Genomic DNA, 16699 nt, shown 5'->3' with positions numbered 1-16699 from the left:
TATATTGCCTGCATCAAAATGAGGTTTGCATTTATGCGCCCGAAGGCACGGGTTGAAGACCCAGTCAATGACGTCACGATATGCTAATTTGTTTAAATTCATACCTACATTACCATCACTAAAATTTACTTTTTTTTTTGTTTGTTTTTTTACATTGAAACTTGAAAAAAATATATATATAAACCGACCTACCGACCCGAAAAAAAAAAAAAGACTTACTGCATATCAAAATATTTTTACGGATGGCCTCAGGTCTCCCCAGACAAAGACTGGCTCACTATACATGCAGGAAAAAAATTATTTACAATTATTATAATAATATAATAATAAATTATAATAATGTTTTAAAAATGTATTTAAATTAAATACCTTAAGTCAATAATTATTTTCATGTTATGGCTGATAACCTGTAAATAGCCAATAGCAACATGAAATGAAAAATTTAACAATTAAATTAGAATTTTCTTTTTTTTTTTTTATAGCGAAGTTAAATTAAAAATGAAACCAGTAACTGATATGGTGATACAAGACTGATCTATGCATCCCTGTTATATTTTAATACAACTAGAAATATTTGTTTTATATTGTCCCCTCCTACATTAAACAGCTTTAATGGCTTTACTGTCTTTGTATGGCATAGAGCAACATGGCGAACCTGAAACACACACTACCATATTGTAGCTAGCTTCTATTTACAGAATAATTCAATCCTCTTTTCTGGTCAGAGGGCAGTATAGAGCCCGGCTAATCCAGGAGAAACTCAAGGACTGCTGGGAGCTGAACGCCTTCAGTACTCTATATCAGCAGAGTCAGTACCAGACATAATCTGCTGACTTTATAGGCCTACACATTTCAGCACTGATGTTAGAGGAAAAATATGTAAAAAAAAAATCATGACAGAAGAAATGAGTTAAAAGACAGAAACAATTTATCTTTAGCTGCACTGTGTGATAAACAAGAAACTTTGAGAGAGTGCTCCTAAAATCCTGTGGAAATCAGGGTGCTGATTCGTTGCGGGTGTTCACATCACTAACACACAGCTTTAAAAAGACAGGCAGCGGGTGAACGGGAAATTCCTGAAGTGACCGCTTCGGCATAGTCAAGGAATTCTCCATTATTCCAAACATTAGAGACATGAGACATGACCGCACTACCAAAAATGGCATTGCAGGGAGATTCTTTCTTGGCATGTAATGAATGCCTCTTGCAGAGGGAAAGCTTTTGTTGTTTCTCTGCGTGACTGTTTAGTTATGCGCTCATGTGTCTGGACCTCATGTCAGAGGCCTCTGAGGAAGACAGGCTGCAGCTGAGGACGCTGTGCAATACCCTGCCAGGAAGCCTGTCAAACAACCAACATGATGTCTGCAGGTGAGAGGAGAGGTGGCCTGCTCGGACAGATGAGGGAGAGAGCGAGAGGCAGGCTGCGAAAAGCAATGACATGCTCTGGCAGTCCTGGGAGGTCACCGGAATGATGGAATACATTTACATAGCAGAGACACTCTACCCTAGGAAAGAGAGGAAGACTGAAGGAGAGGGGGAGGAGGGAAGGGATAGGAAGAAGAGAAGCAGTGTTTCCTCTCCCGCTATTGAAGGATTCAATTTGTGAGCTTCAAGTCCGAATTGAATGCGTTGAAATAAAAAGACTGAATACTGTGAAAGAATACGAAAACAATAAACAGAGAACACATCTTGCTTTTGCACCATGTTTGCTAGCTGCATGCAAAAATGAACACACCCCAACACTGTAGTCGGACCCTCCCCCCCACCCCAAAAAAAAAAGGCTCAGAGCTTATTCATTTAGGAATAGTTGAGTTAATTGTTGACTCACCCTTATCTTTTTCCAAACTCTTAGGAGCTGTTCACAGAGCACTTTTTTTTTTCTTTCCACAATGCTATTTTCCACTGTTCTTTTAAATGTAAATGTGCACTAAACGGATGTTGCGCTTGTGTCTTTTGCAGTATCTCGCACATGACACTGCATTATAAAAATGCAGCTTTAAGGCCTTGTGTTTTCCTTTCTACTGCCAGCATCAAATTTTTCAAAAGAAAAACAAAATGCAGGTCACACTTAATTTTAAGGTCCAATTCTCGCTACTAACAAACCATTAACTATGACTTTTGCCTAAATAAACAGCTATTTTCCTGCTTATCGATAGTTAGTAAGTTAGTTGTTAAGTTGAGGCATTAGGTTGTAGAATAAGGTCATGCAGAATGTGTGCTTTAAGAACTAATAACATGTTAAAAAGGATTAATGTGAATAGTGAGAATTGGTCCCTATACTAAAGTGCTACCAAAATGAATTCTGTGTGAATGGCTTCTTATGCTGTTACTGTTGAATTGTCACAAATCTCATAAAGGCTATATGTGTGGAACAGACTTAAATGTAAAAAGATAAGTCAAACAAAATTGAGAATTCTCATTTCCTCACCCTAATGTCGTTGTTTCACATAAGAAAGAAAGTCATACAGGTTTGGAACGATATGCAGCTGAGTAAATGATGGCCATTTTCATTTTTGATGGAACTATCTGATAAACCTCCACAGCGGCTCTCAAATCAAATATGGTGCCAGATAGTTAAAATCATTTTAGTAAATGTTCAGGATCCACTCCCTGCGACACAATTCAACAGAAAACACTGTGGAACAGACTGTGCTGTTATGATGTTAACAGCCAGACAAAGATGAAGATTAACTGAGACTGGGGTAAAAAGCAAGTGTCATCAGTCGATCAGGGGTCACATCTGCAGGCTTGGTGGTTAGCTGACGGCTTGGAGGAGCCAGACCTAAATAGCTTTTTAAAGACCGTGAATATTGATGGCAAATGCATAGAAGATGATGGGGGAAGGGGAGGGGGCATGAAGGTTATTGACATCAAGCTCTGCTAATTGAACCTTGGTTGATGATAAGGGAGCTGGAATGGCAAGACCGTTAAAAAGACCTCGGGGGAGGCAGGACATAACTGGGTTAATGGGCATCAAATCTGATGTGGCCTTCAGTGCCAGGTGGGTTAGTGCACCACACACACCTGCCATCTCCAATCATACACGCATCTACATCAAGCCTGCAACACCGATAGCGCATTCACATTCTATGCTACTAATTCACAGATTACAGGGTTCCCACACCTTTGACCTAAGAATTTGCATGACATTTCCATGACCTTTCTAATCGTTTTCGAGATCTGATAAGAATTCTGAACTCATTTTATCAATATTGCACTCACAAATTTCTAACCAGTTAAATATTGGAACTTAAGCATAACTAGATGTCAATCTACGGTTGAAATATTTCATGATCAGATAATAAGCAAATAAATTAATAATTCAGCCTTTATACACACACACATACAAAAATATATATACACATACATACATACATACATACATACATACATACATACATACATACACACACACACATACAAATACACACACACATAACGTATTTTTCGGAATATAAGTCGCACCTAAGTAGAAGTCGCATCAGTCCAAAAATACGTCATTGATAGGAAAAAAACATAAGTCGCACTGGACTATAAGTCGCATTTATTTAGAACCAATAACCAAGAGAAAACATGACCATCTACAGCCACGAGAGGGCGCTATATGCTGCTTAGTGTAGACTACAGGAGCACTGAGCAGCATAGAGCGCCCTCTCGCGGCTGTAGATGGTAATGTTTTCTCTTGGTTCATTTCTCTTGGTTCATGTCAAATTAATTTTGATAAATAAGTCGCACCTGACTATAAGTCGCAGGACCAGCCAAACTATGAAAAAAAGTGTGACTTATAGTCCGGAAAATATGGTACATATACCTTAAATTATTGATAACTCTTGACATATTGTATATACCATATACAAAAAAACTAACGATTTAAATTTATTATTTCTTTTTATTTAATTTAAATTGATCAATTCTCAGTTTGCCATGACTGTCAGAAACACTAAAGAGAGAAGTTTCAGTCGCGTCTTGCTGTAAGTGTGAGAAGTTGCTGGTTCGAGTCCAGCCTGCAACATGCCTTGATTTCATTCCCATAGCTTCCTTTTAATCTATTTAAAATACACACACAGAGCAGCTAACACGCATTCATATTCAAAACACTAACAGTGTCCTCACACCATTCCCACACTCCCAGATCCTCGTGACCAGCCATGAATGCTGCGATTCATAACGGTGTGTTCTGATGTGCAACAGAAAGCTCTGACTCCACAACAGTGGCTGCAGACTCTTACAAGTTCCTCAACACACAATGCCCATTAAAAAGCTCGGATTTACTGTACATCTCAGTCATGAGATGTCATTAATCACACTTTACAAAGCCCTGCATACAGTGCTACAGCAGCCTGCCTGCGTTTAACTCATTATCCAATTCAGCCGAGCCGTGACTTACAGTCGCCAGCCTGACCCGACCTTGGCCAGAAAAGAAGCGCCTACTGTCTTTCACACAGAACCGGGATCAGATTTGTGGTTTTCATTATGCTTGAGTGTAGAATCTAGAGAGAAGAAATCTAATCTAATCAAGATCAGTACAAAATGACCCTTTATACTCTGACTGAAGGAATGATGTTCACAACAGCATTCTGGATGTTTGACCTACAAGGACGAAGGGCTGATAATTCATAATCGTAATGAGTGTAACGAAGGCGAGAGTCAGTCCTGATGCATTTTTAATGTAAATCCATTTGACCTGGATTAGCGTTATGATGAAGAGCGCATGGTCTGATGCTTAAAATTGCAATTTATTAAAGATGTGTGGAGAGACAGTGATGCCAGGAAGAAGGTTGGTACTCCGCTCTGCTATAGAGAAAGCAGTGTGAGGTTTCCTGCGATCCAGTATCGAACACCTCCCATCTGGCCTCAAAAAAAAAGGAAACTTCACTTTGAAGTCTTGAACCCTTCTATGCAGAACGAATGCAGAAGCTCTGATGGCCGATAACGTTAAAGTGTTCTTCCCTGGTCACGACTCTGCTCACATCATAATGCTTAGCTTGTTTTCAGCATGACTGAAATAATAAGCATACACTGTGAATACTACAATCGTAAGAAACTACTGTATAATCAGTGGCAAGTAAAAACACAGAATTTTCTATTCAATATTGTGAAACAGGACTATGAACCAGTTAATGTGTTTAGAGGCTGGGCTACCCAGTGTTAATAGAAAAATAGTGCAAAAGGTAACAAAATTTTTTTTTGTTTATGGTTGCAATTGGCTTTGACAAAAAGATACTGAAAGTGTCAATAATATTGTTCTATATAAAGACATTTTGAGCACTTCTGCAATGAGGGAGAACGGTATTGACGTGGGTGACTTTTTCCGCTGACATGTAAATTTGCTGGGTTTTCTGTTTAATGATCAGTCAGCAGCATATGATTTGCAGTTTCTGCAAACGAGAGACGTCTGGTTCATAAGCATTTGACAATAATGAATTCATCACCACTGGAAAAACCAAGTCCCACAGACACGTCTGTGTCTTTCATGTTGAAAGCCTGCGGCTGGGAGAGGGACAGTCCAGACGCCTGTCTTCACTCTTCACTGAAGCACAGATTCCAGTCACAATCCAGCAACTTTTAATAAGAACACAGATCTCCAGTTAAGATACAGCACTGAACTGAAGAGACAGGAAGTCCCCATGTCTTTGTGATGCACACAGGGCTTTTAAGTGCACGGTCATGGGTGCAAAGCATCTACTGTTTAGTAAATCACATGAAGTATCAAGGTTCTTCCTTCGATCTTTCAGCCAAAACCTAAATCTAAATCAGCAAACGGCTTTTCGTCATAGTTCATGAGTATTTCAGAAATGTCTTTAAAAGGAAAAAGCTAAGTCATCACATAAAGCGATCCACTGTATCATAAAGTGAAAATAAAGAGAGCGGAGACACTCACTGAGAAACTCAAGGTGGAAGTGGTAACAGTCAGCTGTTTCTAGTCTGGTCTGGCCTGTGGCTTTGCTTTGTAAATTAACTAGTCTGCTACATGAGATAAAGGGAAGTGGTAAATGTGTAAAATGTATTGACCGGGAAAAAAGCTATAGTAGCTAAAGCATTCGTTCAAAATAAATAAATAAAAAAACTTCTGAGACAAACAAGAAGAATCACTGTCAGACACATCTCTTCATAAACTGCTTTAACATGCAGGAAAAGAACTGTGCCGGACTGGTGCAATACCAACTACTTGAGCAACTACAAACCTCATGTGACATTTTAAAACAAAACAAACCCACGTGATGAACACTCATTGCAGTCACCAAAAAGGCAAATGCTTCCTCTCCTCTGACTGGGCAAATCTAGCCTTGTCCTTGGAAGCGTTCTCTAGCTTTTCACACACACACACACGCACACACACACACACACACACACACACACACACCAAACAATATCCTAAATATTTAATTAGCCTACTCAGCTTTGGTTTGAAAAGTAAATGTGCCATGCAATAAACGGTAGGAATTCTGTTACAATGCATTTACAGCAGTATTGAGGAGCAACTAAATAAAACTGGCATTCTCAAAATACTAACTGTATTTTTTTCACTAAATGGCTACTTTTTGAACTGTACTTTTAAATGTATAAAGATAAATATTATTTACACCTAAGTTTTTTCAATCCACATTTACAAATCAGCAGCTGAAGGTGGCCGATCATGATGGATAAAATGATTACATATTCATTTTAAATCTGCCCCTAATCTTTCGGTTGGTATGAGATCTTGCTTTTTAAATAATAATGAAGCATGCTGGGGGAGCAGGTGGTACATTCTGCCATAAGGAAGATGAATACATGCATTCTTTATTCCATAAGGCCACTGCCTAATTCCTGGATAACAATGCATTAGTTTGCCATTACTGTCAATTAAAATAGCACTCATGAGTTATAGGCACCAATAAGGAAATACGTTTTTTTTTTTTCATTCAAGACTAGGAAATATTTTCCATAATAGTCGGAGAAGGGAACTCACAAGCCAGTGAGAAGCACGGCCTCATGCCCGAGCGCTTGGAGCATTGCGGGCAAATGCCAGGATGCACGCCATCTGTCATTTAGGGACCTGTTGGTGAGGGGTGGAGGAGCTCAGGCTGTTTAAAACTACTTCTTCCGCTTCCAGTCATGCATTTCCATGAATGGGCAAATAGCAGAGCACAACAGAGATAGCGAACTGCTTTAATTACTGTAGCAGTGGGGCAATCGGCAGCTTAATCACCCCTCATCACAGGCCTGCCTCGAACACCACGGATGCCTCATTTTGCCTTGGGCCCCCCAGAGAGCTGCCTCCAACAAATTCTAGTTAGACACAAACGAATGCAAGCAGCAAAACCAACATTCTTCCTCCACCTCTTCTACAGTTCCTCCATGTTTTCGACATTGGCCACCGCCTCTCCCTGTTATCGTGGCATGAATTATGTAGAGTAAGAATTGTAATTAACAAGGCATCTCCACATGAGCTCATCATTCCCACTGGCTGAATTTTAGCAACAGGCAACATACACAAGCAAATATGTGTGTTATAGAGCAGAACCTCGGCACTGAAAAGCCCCATGAAATATTCAACGGGCTCTGAGGAATGGCTTTAAATTATTCAGATTTAACAATCTTTTCTATCTTTGGAACTTTTAGCGATTCTGCATCGGTATATTTAAAAGTAGTAGAATGTTTAACCAAATGAGAATAAAGTCAGAGAAAGAAAGAGAGGAATAGGTTTAAGAACGACAGATGTTCTGCTTCTGAGAGTTGCGGAATAAAGGGAATTAACTTACAAAGAGGAGGACAGAATGAGAACGAGATTAAATCTGTTTTTTTGAAGTGCAAGATTGATGGTTGTAGGCCAGAGCTAATAACTCGAACTGCAAATCGTGTCCCCATGATGATAAAAATACAATGAGCCGGTGTGGTCTAACAGTGAAACATCTTTGTAGACAAAGAGAAAGAGGGGAAAAGCAAATCTTCCTAGAAGTGCTTTAAGACAAATTTTAGGTCAGGCCTTTTAATCAAATCTTTTTACATTCACTACCAGTCACAAGCTCATATATATTCGCACTTTATTATCAGAGCTGGGTAGTAATGGATTAAATGTAATCTGGATTACATAATCCGATTCCAAAAATGAAGTATTTGCAATTAGATTATATTACATTGAAAATACTTAAATCAGACTAGTTATTTTTAATGATTACATATTCACACAATAGCAATAAATTATTTTTAATTTGATTCTTAGTAATTCCTCTTTTTCATCGTTTAAATGTTCATTTCTAAAATACTGCTTATATATACACATTCAGAAAGTATTCCAGTTTTAAGGACATTCACACACAATTAAAAAAAAAATTACATTATTTCTTATTTACATGTGATGCAGACATTCCCAAACTTCTTTGTCATCGGAAAATCTTTTTTGAATATTTACTTGAAGTACCCTGAGATGAAGATAAATATTTTAATTATCACATTTGCATGTTTATGGTTCTCTGTTGGTTAATGGTCACATGACATGTAGGTAAACAATTTAGATATTCTTTTAACGTTTTATTTTGATTGATATTGTAAAATGACATTTTAATTTTCCATTTTTATGATTTAATGAATTAGATTTTCATTAATCTCATAAAGTCCACAGTTCATTTACAAACCCCTTTGTTTGCAAATCATTTAAGTTTTTTTATTTGAAGTGTACAATATTACACATGTAATTATAATGTCATATTTAAAGCTGCAGTAGGGAACTTTTGACAGAACTGCTTGCGTCTTGCGGAAGAACATCGTAGCCGGAACTACTTCTCTCTGTTTATGTCTATGAAGAATCACAACGGTACTGGGTTACTCCGCCGCGGTATCCCCGAAGCAATCTAAAATAGTCTGAATATAAAAACTTATTATAGGTGCACCCTAGTGATTCAGGACAAGCTAAAAACACGGTTTGGAAAATGGATTCATGGTGTACTCGTTTATTATATAAATTTTTCTACATTTTGAACACAAACAAAGTTACGGACCGCAGCTCTGATTGGTTGTTCCTTAACGGCAGTGTTAATTTTGACACGAAATTTTAATTTAGTTTTAGTCTTAGTCTTTTGACTATAATTCTTTTTAGTTTTAGTCAAGTTTTAGTCATCTGATTTGTTTTAATTTTAGTCTTATTTTAGTCGACTAAAATTGCTTGGTATTTTAGTCGACTAAAATTGCTTGGTATTTTAGTCGACTAAAATAAGACTAAAATCAATAACAGATTTACTAGACAATTTTTTACAGCTGGTATAGGAAACAAACTTAACCAAAATATATAAAACACAAATTCAACTTTATTTCAACACAACTGTGTCTTTATTTCGATTCAAAAGCTTCTATGCAGCAGCAAACACTGTCATGATAATGTAAACCATAACTAGCTGCCAATTGACCATCAATAAAAGAAAAATAACGTTAGGTCCAGGACCTTAAAGCTTACAGCTGAGCTGAACAATAAGTGCATACATTTAAAGTAAATATTTAATAAGTTGGCAGCTAGGTGGATAAAAAAAGTAACAAGATTTTATAAGGTATTCATTTGTCTAGCAATATTGTATGTTTTAAATACTACAATATTGCTAGATTAGTATGTATAATGATAGGATGTGAACATTCATGTTAGGGTTAGATATAGAAATATTTGTGATATTGTCAACAAGTAGAGCATTATAAAATATACTAAACATTAGTATTAATCAAATGTATTTATCATGATATTACGTATTAGTATTGTGCTCTCATCTAACTTGAAGAAGGGGCTATTTTACAGTACTTTTCAGCTCGTAATATTTAATGCTTCAACATCTACGCACTGCACTATTCCAATTTTGCTTAGCTCAATAAACAAAAGAACATCGTTGTGAAATTACATTTGAGAAAATGTCCGGGTGGCTCGTCTGTAAATGTCTTTTCAAATTGGTTGTGTTCTTGCCACGAATGAGCGCTCCGTGTGCTTTACGCTTTGTTTTGTTTTGTTCGTCGTCAAACGTGAAGTGAGCTGTGGTCATTTTGTCGCTCTTTTAGACATCACCTCTTCGAATGCCGTCTTCCCGGGAGCTCATTTAAAAACTGAAAACCTTCGCTTCACGTCTCAATAAGTCAGGCTCTGATTGGTTCTCTTCTCTCATGCAGTCTGGCCTGTTCCGTTTTGCCGGTTCTTTTGCTCATTCCTCGCATCTCTCCCGTCTGCTGATTTGATTTTCGTCACAGTCTATTTTCGTCTCGTCCTTTATTCGTTGACGATAATGTCAATCAATTTAGTCATAGTTTTAGTCTCCATCAGTGCCTTCTATTTTAGTTTTCGTTTCGTTTTCGTCCGCAAAAATACATTCGTGACGAAAATAATGACGAAAATATTTAGTCAACGAAATTAACACTGCTTAACGGCAGCGGTCAGTAACTGCAAATGGCAATAGGACCACTTGGAGGAGCCAGAGAAGCTTGATTTTTTTCACAGATTATCTGTCTCATATTCTACTGTCAGGACATAATGACAGGTTTAACAGTTATGTAAAAAAATATATATTTACAAAAGTTACCTACTGCAGTTTTAATATACTTCACGTTATTAATTACAACAAATTGACTATTTTTCTAACTCTAGGTATTTTAGCAATATGGTATGAGAATATCCTAATAAAAAAGTGAGAAATGACTTAGATAAAAAGTAATCAAAAAGTAGTCCGATTACATTACCTAAGATACTACTATTTATAATTTTTGTAATCTGTAACAGTCTACAATCTACAAGTATTCTACCCAACTCTGTCTATTATATTCATTTTCTGTTTTATAAAATTATGAAAAAAGTTTTTATTTCAAGCACATATAAACAATCAGATATCTAAAAATTTTACCTATAAATGAATTTATTTTCATATTTGTCCAATTTGTAAAATAAGCATTTAAGCACAATCCTTCAGATCAAAATATTACGTCATGAGAAACGTAACTGGGTAGCTGATCCATAATGTTTTTGGAACAACAATTGTTCCCAAGTACAAATCAACTGATATGAACTCATAAAAGCTGCAGGCCTAACACTTATAAAACAATGAACAAAATGTTGTTTAAATAACTTTAGACGGAGTATATCAAGTCAACACCGAAGGACATGTAAACCTCATTAAAGTGTATAATATTGGTCTCTCAAATTCAGTCAAATGTTTTCAAAATTTTAACTGGTAGAGTACAAGGAAACAAAATGAAGGAAGGGGAGCTGGTGGCAATTCTTGTACCTGTGTTGCATGTTTAATCATACAAGTATTTGCAACCGTTATTACGGCACTGCAGAACACATTTTCCTTTATGTGCGCAGTCCTGGTCAAAAACATGACGGGAAAACACCTACTTGGTTTTTCTTCAAGCATCTCTTGGCACAAATGCCATTCTTTGGGTAGCTGAAAAGTCTCTAGTGGACCATCCGGTTGAGGGTTTGGCAAGGGGACTCTCTTTTGTTTCAAGAGAGGGACAAGACAAGTATGGACATGACTAGGTACAAATGTAAATGTGGAGCATCATTATAACCAGCAAAGTGTGGAAAGTTCAAAATCATGCAAACAGACAGAATTTTAGACGACGTATTTCAAAATGCAGCATGTGAATGTTTGCTTCATCCATGATTCATCAATGAATCATACAAAAACAATGCTGGTTTTACAGTGCTGTCTGTCAAGTAAAAATATCACTGCAAGTCTTACAAAACCATATGAATGCTTGTGCATTATGAGGGTGAGTGCAAGATGAGACGATGCTGATCTGACTTAAACCTGTACCATAGTAAAAACAAGTATGGAAGACTCATACTCGCTGGCTGACAAACCGTACACAGATGTTAATAAAGCATGGTGAGATCAAGTGACCTAAGGGTGACTTCCAATGGTACCTACTAACAGCCTGTCAACAGATTTTGAATTAATTTTAACTAGGCTGCTGTACACAAAGCATACTAGAAAAAAAAAAAAAACAATTGTCAAGTTAGCTGCCAAATACAGGCCTGATTCACAGTCAAACTCTGAAAGCATTCGATTAGTATTGCTAAAGACGGTCAAGGTCATGAAATTTTCAAACAAATCATTGTAAATAATTTAAATTTTCACATTCACTATAAGCCTACAACAAAACACCTTAAGAAGTCACATCTAGTCACATTGAAATTGGATTTATTCAATAAATTGTAGAAGACATATTATTACAGAGTGCTGGTTGAGTAATAAGATTTTTAAACTAAAATATTAAAAACATTGAAAATGCTAGCTTTCAGTTAAAATTAATCTATAAAAACTAGTTCTATAAAAGTTCTAAACCATGTCGGATTATGTTTGTATTTTTCAAGTTCTGAATGTCCACTTGAAAACGTAATACTGCTGTTAGATATACTCAACTTTTTTTTTTTTAACCTTACTCTATTTTTTCTTAATTGTTGACTTTACCTGTCATTAATAATTCCATGAATTTTTTAAAACCCTGTTTACTTTGGGAAATAGCAGTTTATTGCTACTTATCTTTATGTTTTGGGATGCAAATTATAATTGAAAATGGTGAAATCTCTCTAGCTGAAACATGAGACAAAAGGGCATACACTGGTTTCTGTTTGGATAAACGGATCCAATTATACAACAAAAGATCGTAATTTAGCATGACGTCAGCAGTGTGGAATCGGGACCAATGTCTCCCAGTGACGTTTACAGCAGGAGTCACCCTACAGACCCGAAACAAACCAAAACATACAAGCTCTGAGAGAATCTGAACTGAGTCACCATTGGTAAAGATGACACAAATTATGTCTTTTCCAACTTTTAATGAGCCATAACAGAGCATAAGAAAACAACAGGGCAAAATGTCGGCATGAGCAGGTCCATTGAGATCTGAAATTACTTCATCCTATGAGTCAATGTGACGTGATGTTGCTTATTTAAACTTAAATGGACATTTTTCTGACCCATTTCAAGGGCTGTACTATGCATGTGGGGTAAAGGGCATTTAAAACTACATTATAATGCTCCAATAATTTTTTTTTTTTTTTTTTTAAACAGGGAACAGCACTGGTTGGGATTCATAGAATGATTATAATGAATCATGATTTTCCTCTGCATAAGATTACACACAAACGACAACAAACACATTTAACATATAGGCATTAACCTGACTTTTACATATTGTGACAAATAAAGAAAAAGGCTATGAGGGATGAGTTGAGAGCTTTTCCCACACAGGTCTTTAGAGCAGGTGTCTCTGCTCAGACAAGGTGTCTCTAATGCACAAGGAGACATTTAGACAGAGGTATTTTTATTCAGCAGCAGAGCCAAAAATAGGTCAATGTCATCCAAAATAACTTGAGAGCACCAGGACTCTGCTCTCAGATGAGCCCCTGCAGTTACAGATGCACTTTCAGGAGTGCCCACATCCTGCCTCTTTTTATCCAACAGGGCTGAATGAAGAAAAAAAGGCTTCTACTTCTGCTATAAAAGAAGTGCTGTCCCAAGCATAGCTGAAAATATTCTTGAAGAAACAATTAAAAAAATAGAACTAAACCTCAATTCTCCCTTGAGGGTCCTGTATCAAATGAAGCCCTAAGAGAATAAGGCATAATATCAGTAATGAACAGTTCACATGTAAAAAAAAAAATAAATCAAATAAAGACACAGTAACTAGTAAACCTATCCCATGCTAAGAAACACACATCCTATCTGACCAAAAACATGAGCAAACAGCATATTTCTGATCTCAGATAAAGTAGCGGAAGGGGAAAGGAAACTAAATGTGACAAAGTGAAATTACGGAATGACCCACTTCTAAATCCAACTTCAGTGTAGGAAAGGTGGTGAAAGTCAGACCTCAGGGATCTGTCTGCGGACCTGTCCTTCCAGGAACTGGACGAGCTGCCTCTCCATTATAAATGAGATGAGGAAAGGTGCTCACTGGAGGTTTGATGCGTCTCACCAGGCAGCTCTTGCATCAACTGACTGTCGGGACAGCTGAAATGACCATCCTTCGCTTTCTTACAAACCACACGATCTCAAAACAATGGGACCGTACAGTTCAAGTTAGCAAGTGTTTGGAGCCCACAGAAAATTTCAACAGCCCTGTCAGAGGCTGAACTAAAATAATTCTGCTAGATTTTAGCAACTAGCCTAGATTTGTCAGAAGAACCAGGAGTATTTCAGTTCCAACCTTGCTCTAACACACCTGTCTGTGATATAACCTTGATTAACAGGTTCAGGTGTGTTCGCTTACAGTTGGAGAAAAATTCTGCAGGAAAAGTGTTGGCTACACCCCGATCTCAACATATATTAAACTTTAAGATGTCTTTGGGGCAGGGGTAGCAAATCCTGCTCTTGACTACCCTTTTGTAAACATCGTTCCAAACTTACTCAAACACACCAGGTTCAAATGAGTTTGATTAGGGTTGGAGCTACAGTAAACTCTGCAGGATGGTTGCCCTCTAGAAACTGGGTCGGCTATCCCCGATTTACAAAGTCACATTTCCAAAAAACAACGTGGAACTCAAAGTGAAAAAAAAAAATCTTTTAAAAAGACTTTGCATGAGGCCTTGTTTGTTTACTCCGTTCTTTTGCTCCCTCAGGGGTGTTCGACTCTGCTCCTAGAGGGACACCATCTCACGGAGCATAGCTCTAGCCATGATTAAATGCACCTGAATGTGTTAAATCAAAGTGTTTAGGATTACTAGAAATTTACAGGCAGGTGCGCCAGAGATAAATTCTGCAGGATGTCAGCCATTCAAAAGCAGAATTGGACACCCCTGCTCAAGAGCAACTCTACTCCAATGCAAACTGAATCAGAGGCATAAATGCTGCACCAGCTCAATTGGTAGTAAGTGAAGGTTCCATAAACAAGCCAGAAACCCTCTCACACTGGCTCTTAACTGTCATGCCATTCTTACTTCCAAACTCTGACTAGATAGACTGATGCCACACAAATTGAAGGATATCAATGTCGTCAACCACAGCGTTTGATTCCATTTCATCCGCAATAAACATAACTTCATGTAAATCATACAGGGATTGTTACCATAGGGAAAGATGGACCAGACAGGTTCAGCTGAAACGGATTAGTTGTGTTTAAAAGTACACCAACCCAAGTTCTTCCACATTCACCTGTGCACTCAGACCTGATCTGTATGTCTGAGACGTGAAGGGCAAACTGGAATGACAGAGCAGAACCCCACTAAGAGACCAAAAAGAAGCCGAGCGGAAGAGATTCACCTCCCCGTCTGAGCACAGACCGTCTCGCTCCACAAATCTAAAAACATGTGTCTGTGTCTGCAGCTTCAAGGCAAAGGGAGACGCATGTACATCAGACACTCTCTTATCACATTCCACCCACTGAAGAACTTCTTTTAGGCTCCATTTGCTAACTCTGGCACAGAGCCAGCTCTCATATCTCTCCCTCCACTACTTCTCATGGCCACCCTTCTCGTCATTCTCATCTACTTCTCCCAAGCTTATGTCCTGGTTCCACAGCAGGGTGCAGCTTTGTGGCCACATGCTGTTCTGGTGGGATGTGCAAGGACCTTATCTGACTGAATAATTTAATACTCCAATCAGAAGATGCCTGGCACAGTTCAGGTTTACAGGGAGAGTTCACCCAAAAAATCAACCTCAATCTGTAGAATTGACAGAGAGTTCACCCAAAAATCAACCTCAATTTGTAGAACTGACTTTTTTCCAGAGATTTTAAGTAGAATGTTGATGCTGCTCTCTTCCATTTAATGGAAGTAAATAGTGACCAAGTCTATCAAGCAGACAAGTCCATGGGGGGCTGATTAGGGGACTGATTAGGGACCTGTATTCTCTAACTCACATTTGGCAAATCTCCATGCTTGGGACTGCCCTCCTGTCAAGCTCAATAGTACAAAAAAAAAAGCACAATACAAGTATCGTAACAGTAGTCCATAAGACTAGTGCACTATATTTGTGGTCCTCCTAAACATCATTTTTTATTCATGAATCCAGTCAGACTGGTTTTGAAGGGAATGTGGATTATTAGATGGAAAAATGTTTTGATTGAAATACCCCTATAACCCCAGTCAGACATTCAGACAGACATCACATAAATCCTTTTGCTTTTGGTTTCCATAGCTCAAAAAGCAGCTTTGGAGAAAAATTATGGAAAATTATAAAAAAAAAAAATAATACAATAAAATGTTCTTACCTTGTACACCTGACCATATGTGCCATTCCCAACCAGCTCCACCAGCTCAAATATTCCTGCAGGGTCCTGAAAAAAGAGCAATGTTTATGGTCAGCAAAAGTGCATTCACAGAGAAAAGCAACACTCTGGTTGTAAAATTAATTAAGTATTTGTGATGTTTCTGAAGTTTTCAATCTATCTGAGTTTCTCAAACTCATTTTACTTGCATAATGTGTTGTGTCTACACTGAAAGTGAGAGAGGCACTTAATCGTAATCATTGGGAAAGTTGTTGTGGAGGAGGAGTTAAAAAACAAGAGAGTTGTTGATTTTTTGCTGAATGATGCGCACCAATGAATCCTTCACAATAACAACAGGAGCATGCACCAAGGATAGAGACTGTGACTCCATGTTGGTATTAATAAACAGCAGTGTTTCAAGCAGCAAACTACAGTAATTGCTTCTCAGCTCACACAAACACAAAAACCCCTGGTGTCCTCCATCACACAACTGTTGCGGTGTACCATCTCTCATGGCCAGCACCCAACCAAGTGT

General features: G+C 37.8%; 1 protein-coding gene and 1 long non-coding RNA gene across 8 annotated transcripts in view; both read right to left on the bottom strand.

The window, feature by feature from the left end:
• tnika (TRAF2 and NCK interacting kinase a) overlaps nt 1-16699 on the bottom strand; it is an 88735-nt gene that overhangs the window by 58850 nt on the left and 13186 nt on the right. For all 7 annotated transcript variants that reach the window (XM_052547357.1, XM_052547353.1, XM_052547352.1 and 4 more), the window contains exon 2: nt 16168-16233. In XM_052547357.1, the coding sequence (XP_052403317.1) occupies nt 16168-16233 (66 nt within the window). The remainder of the gene's footprint in view (nt 1-16167; nt 16234-16699) is intronic.
• Nucleotides 12774-14632, bottom strand: LOC127950364 (uncharacterized). The gene is made up of 2 exons (XR_008152439.1): nt 13786-14632; nt 12774-13565 (listed from the first exon to the last, which is right to left on the bottom strand). It is a non-coding gene; the product is annotated as an uncharacterized LOC127950364 (long non-coding RNA).

The sequence above is a fragment of the Carassius gibelio genome, chromosome B2, assembly GCF_023724105.1.
Source record: "Carassius gibelio isolate Cgi1373 ecotype wild population from Czech Republic chromosome B2, carGib1.2-hapl.c, whole genome shotgun sequence".
Taxonomy (NCBI): Eukaryota; Metazoa; Chordata; class Actinopteri; order Cypriniformes; family Cyprinidae; genus Carassius; species Carassius gibelio.
Note: the sequence above shows the minus strand (reverse complement) of the source record. Positions and strands in the feature narration are given on the sequence as shown.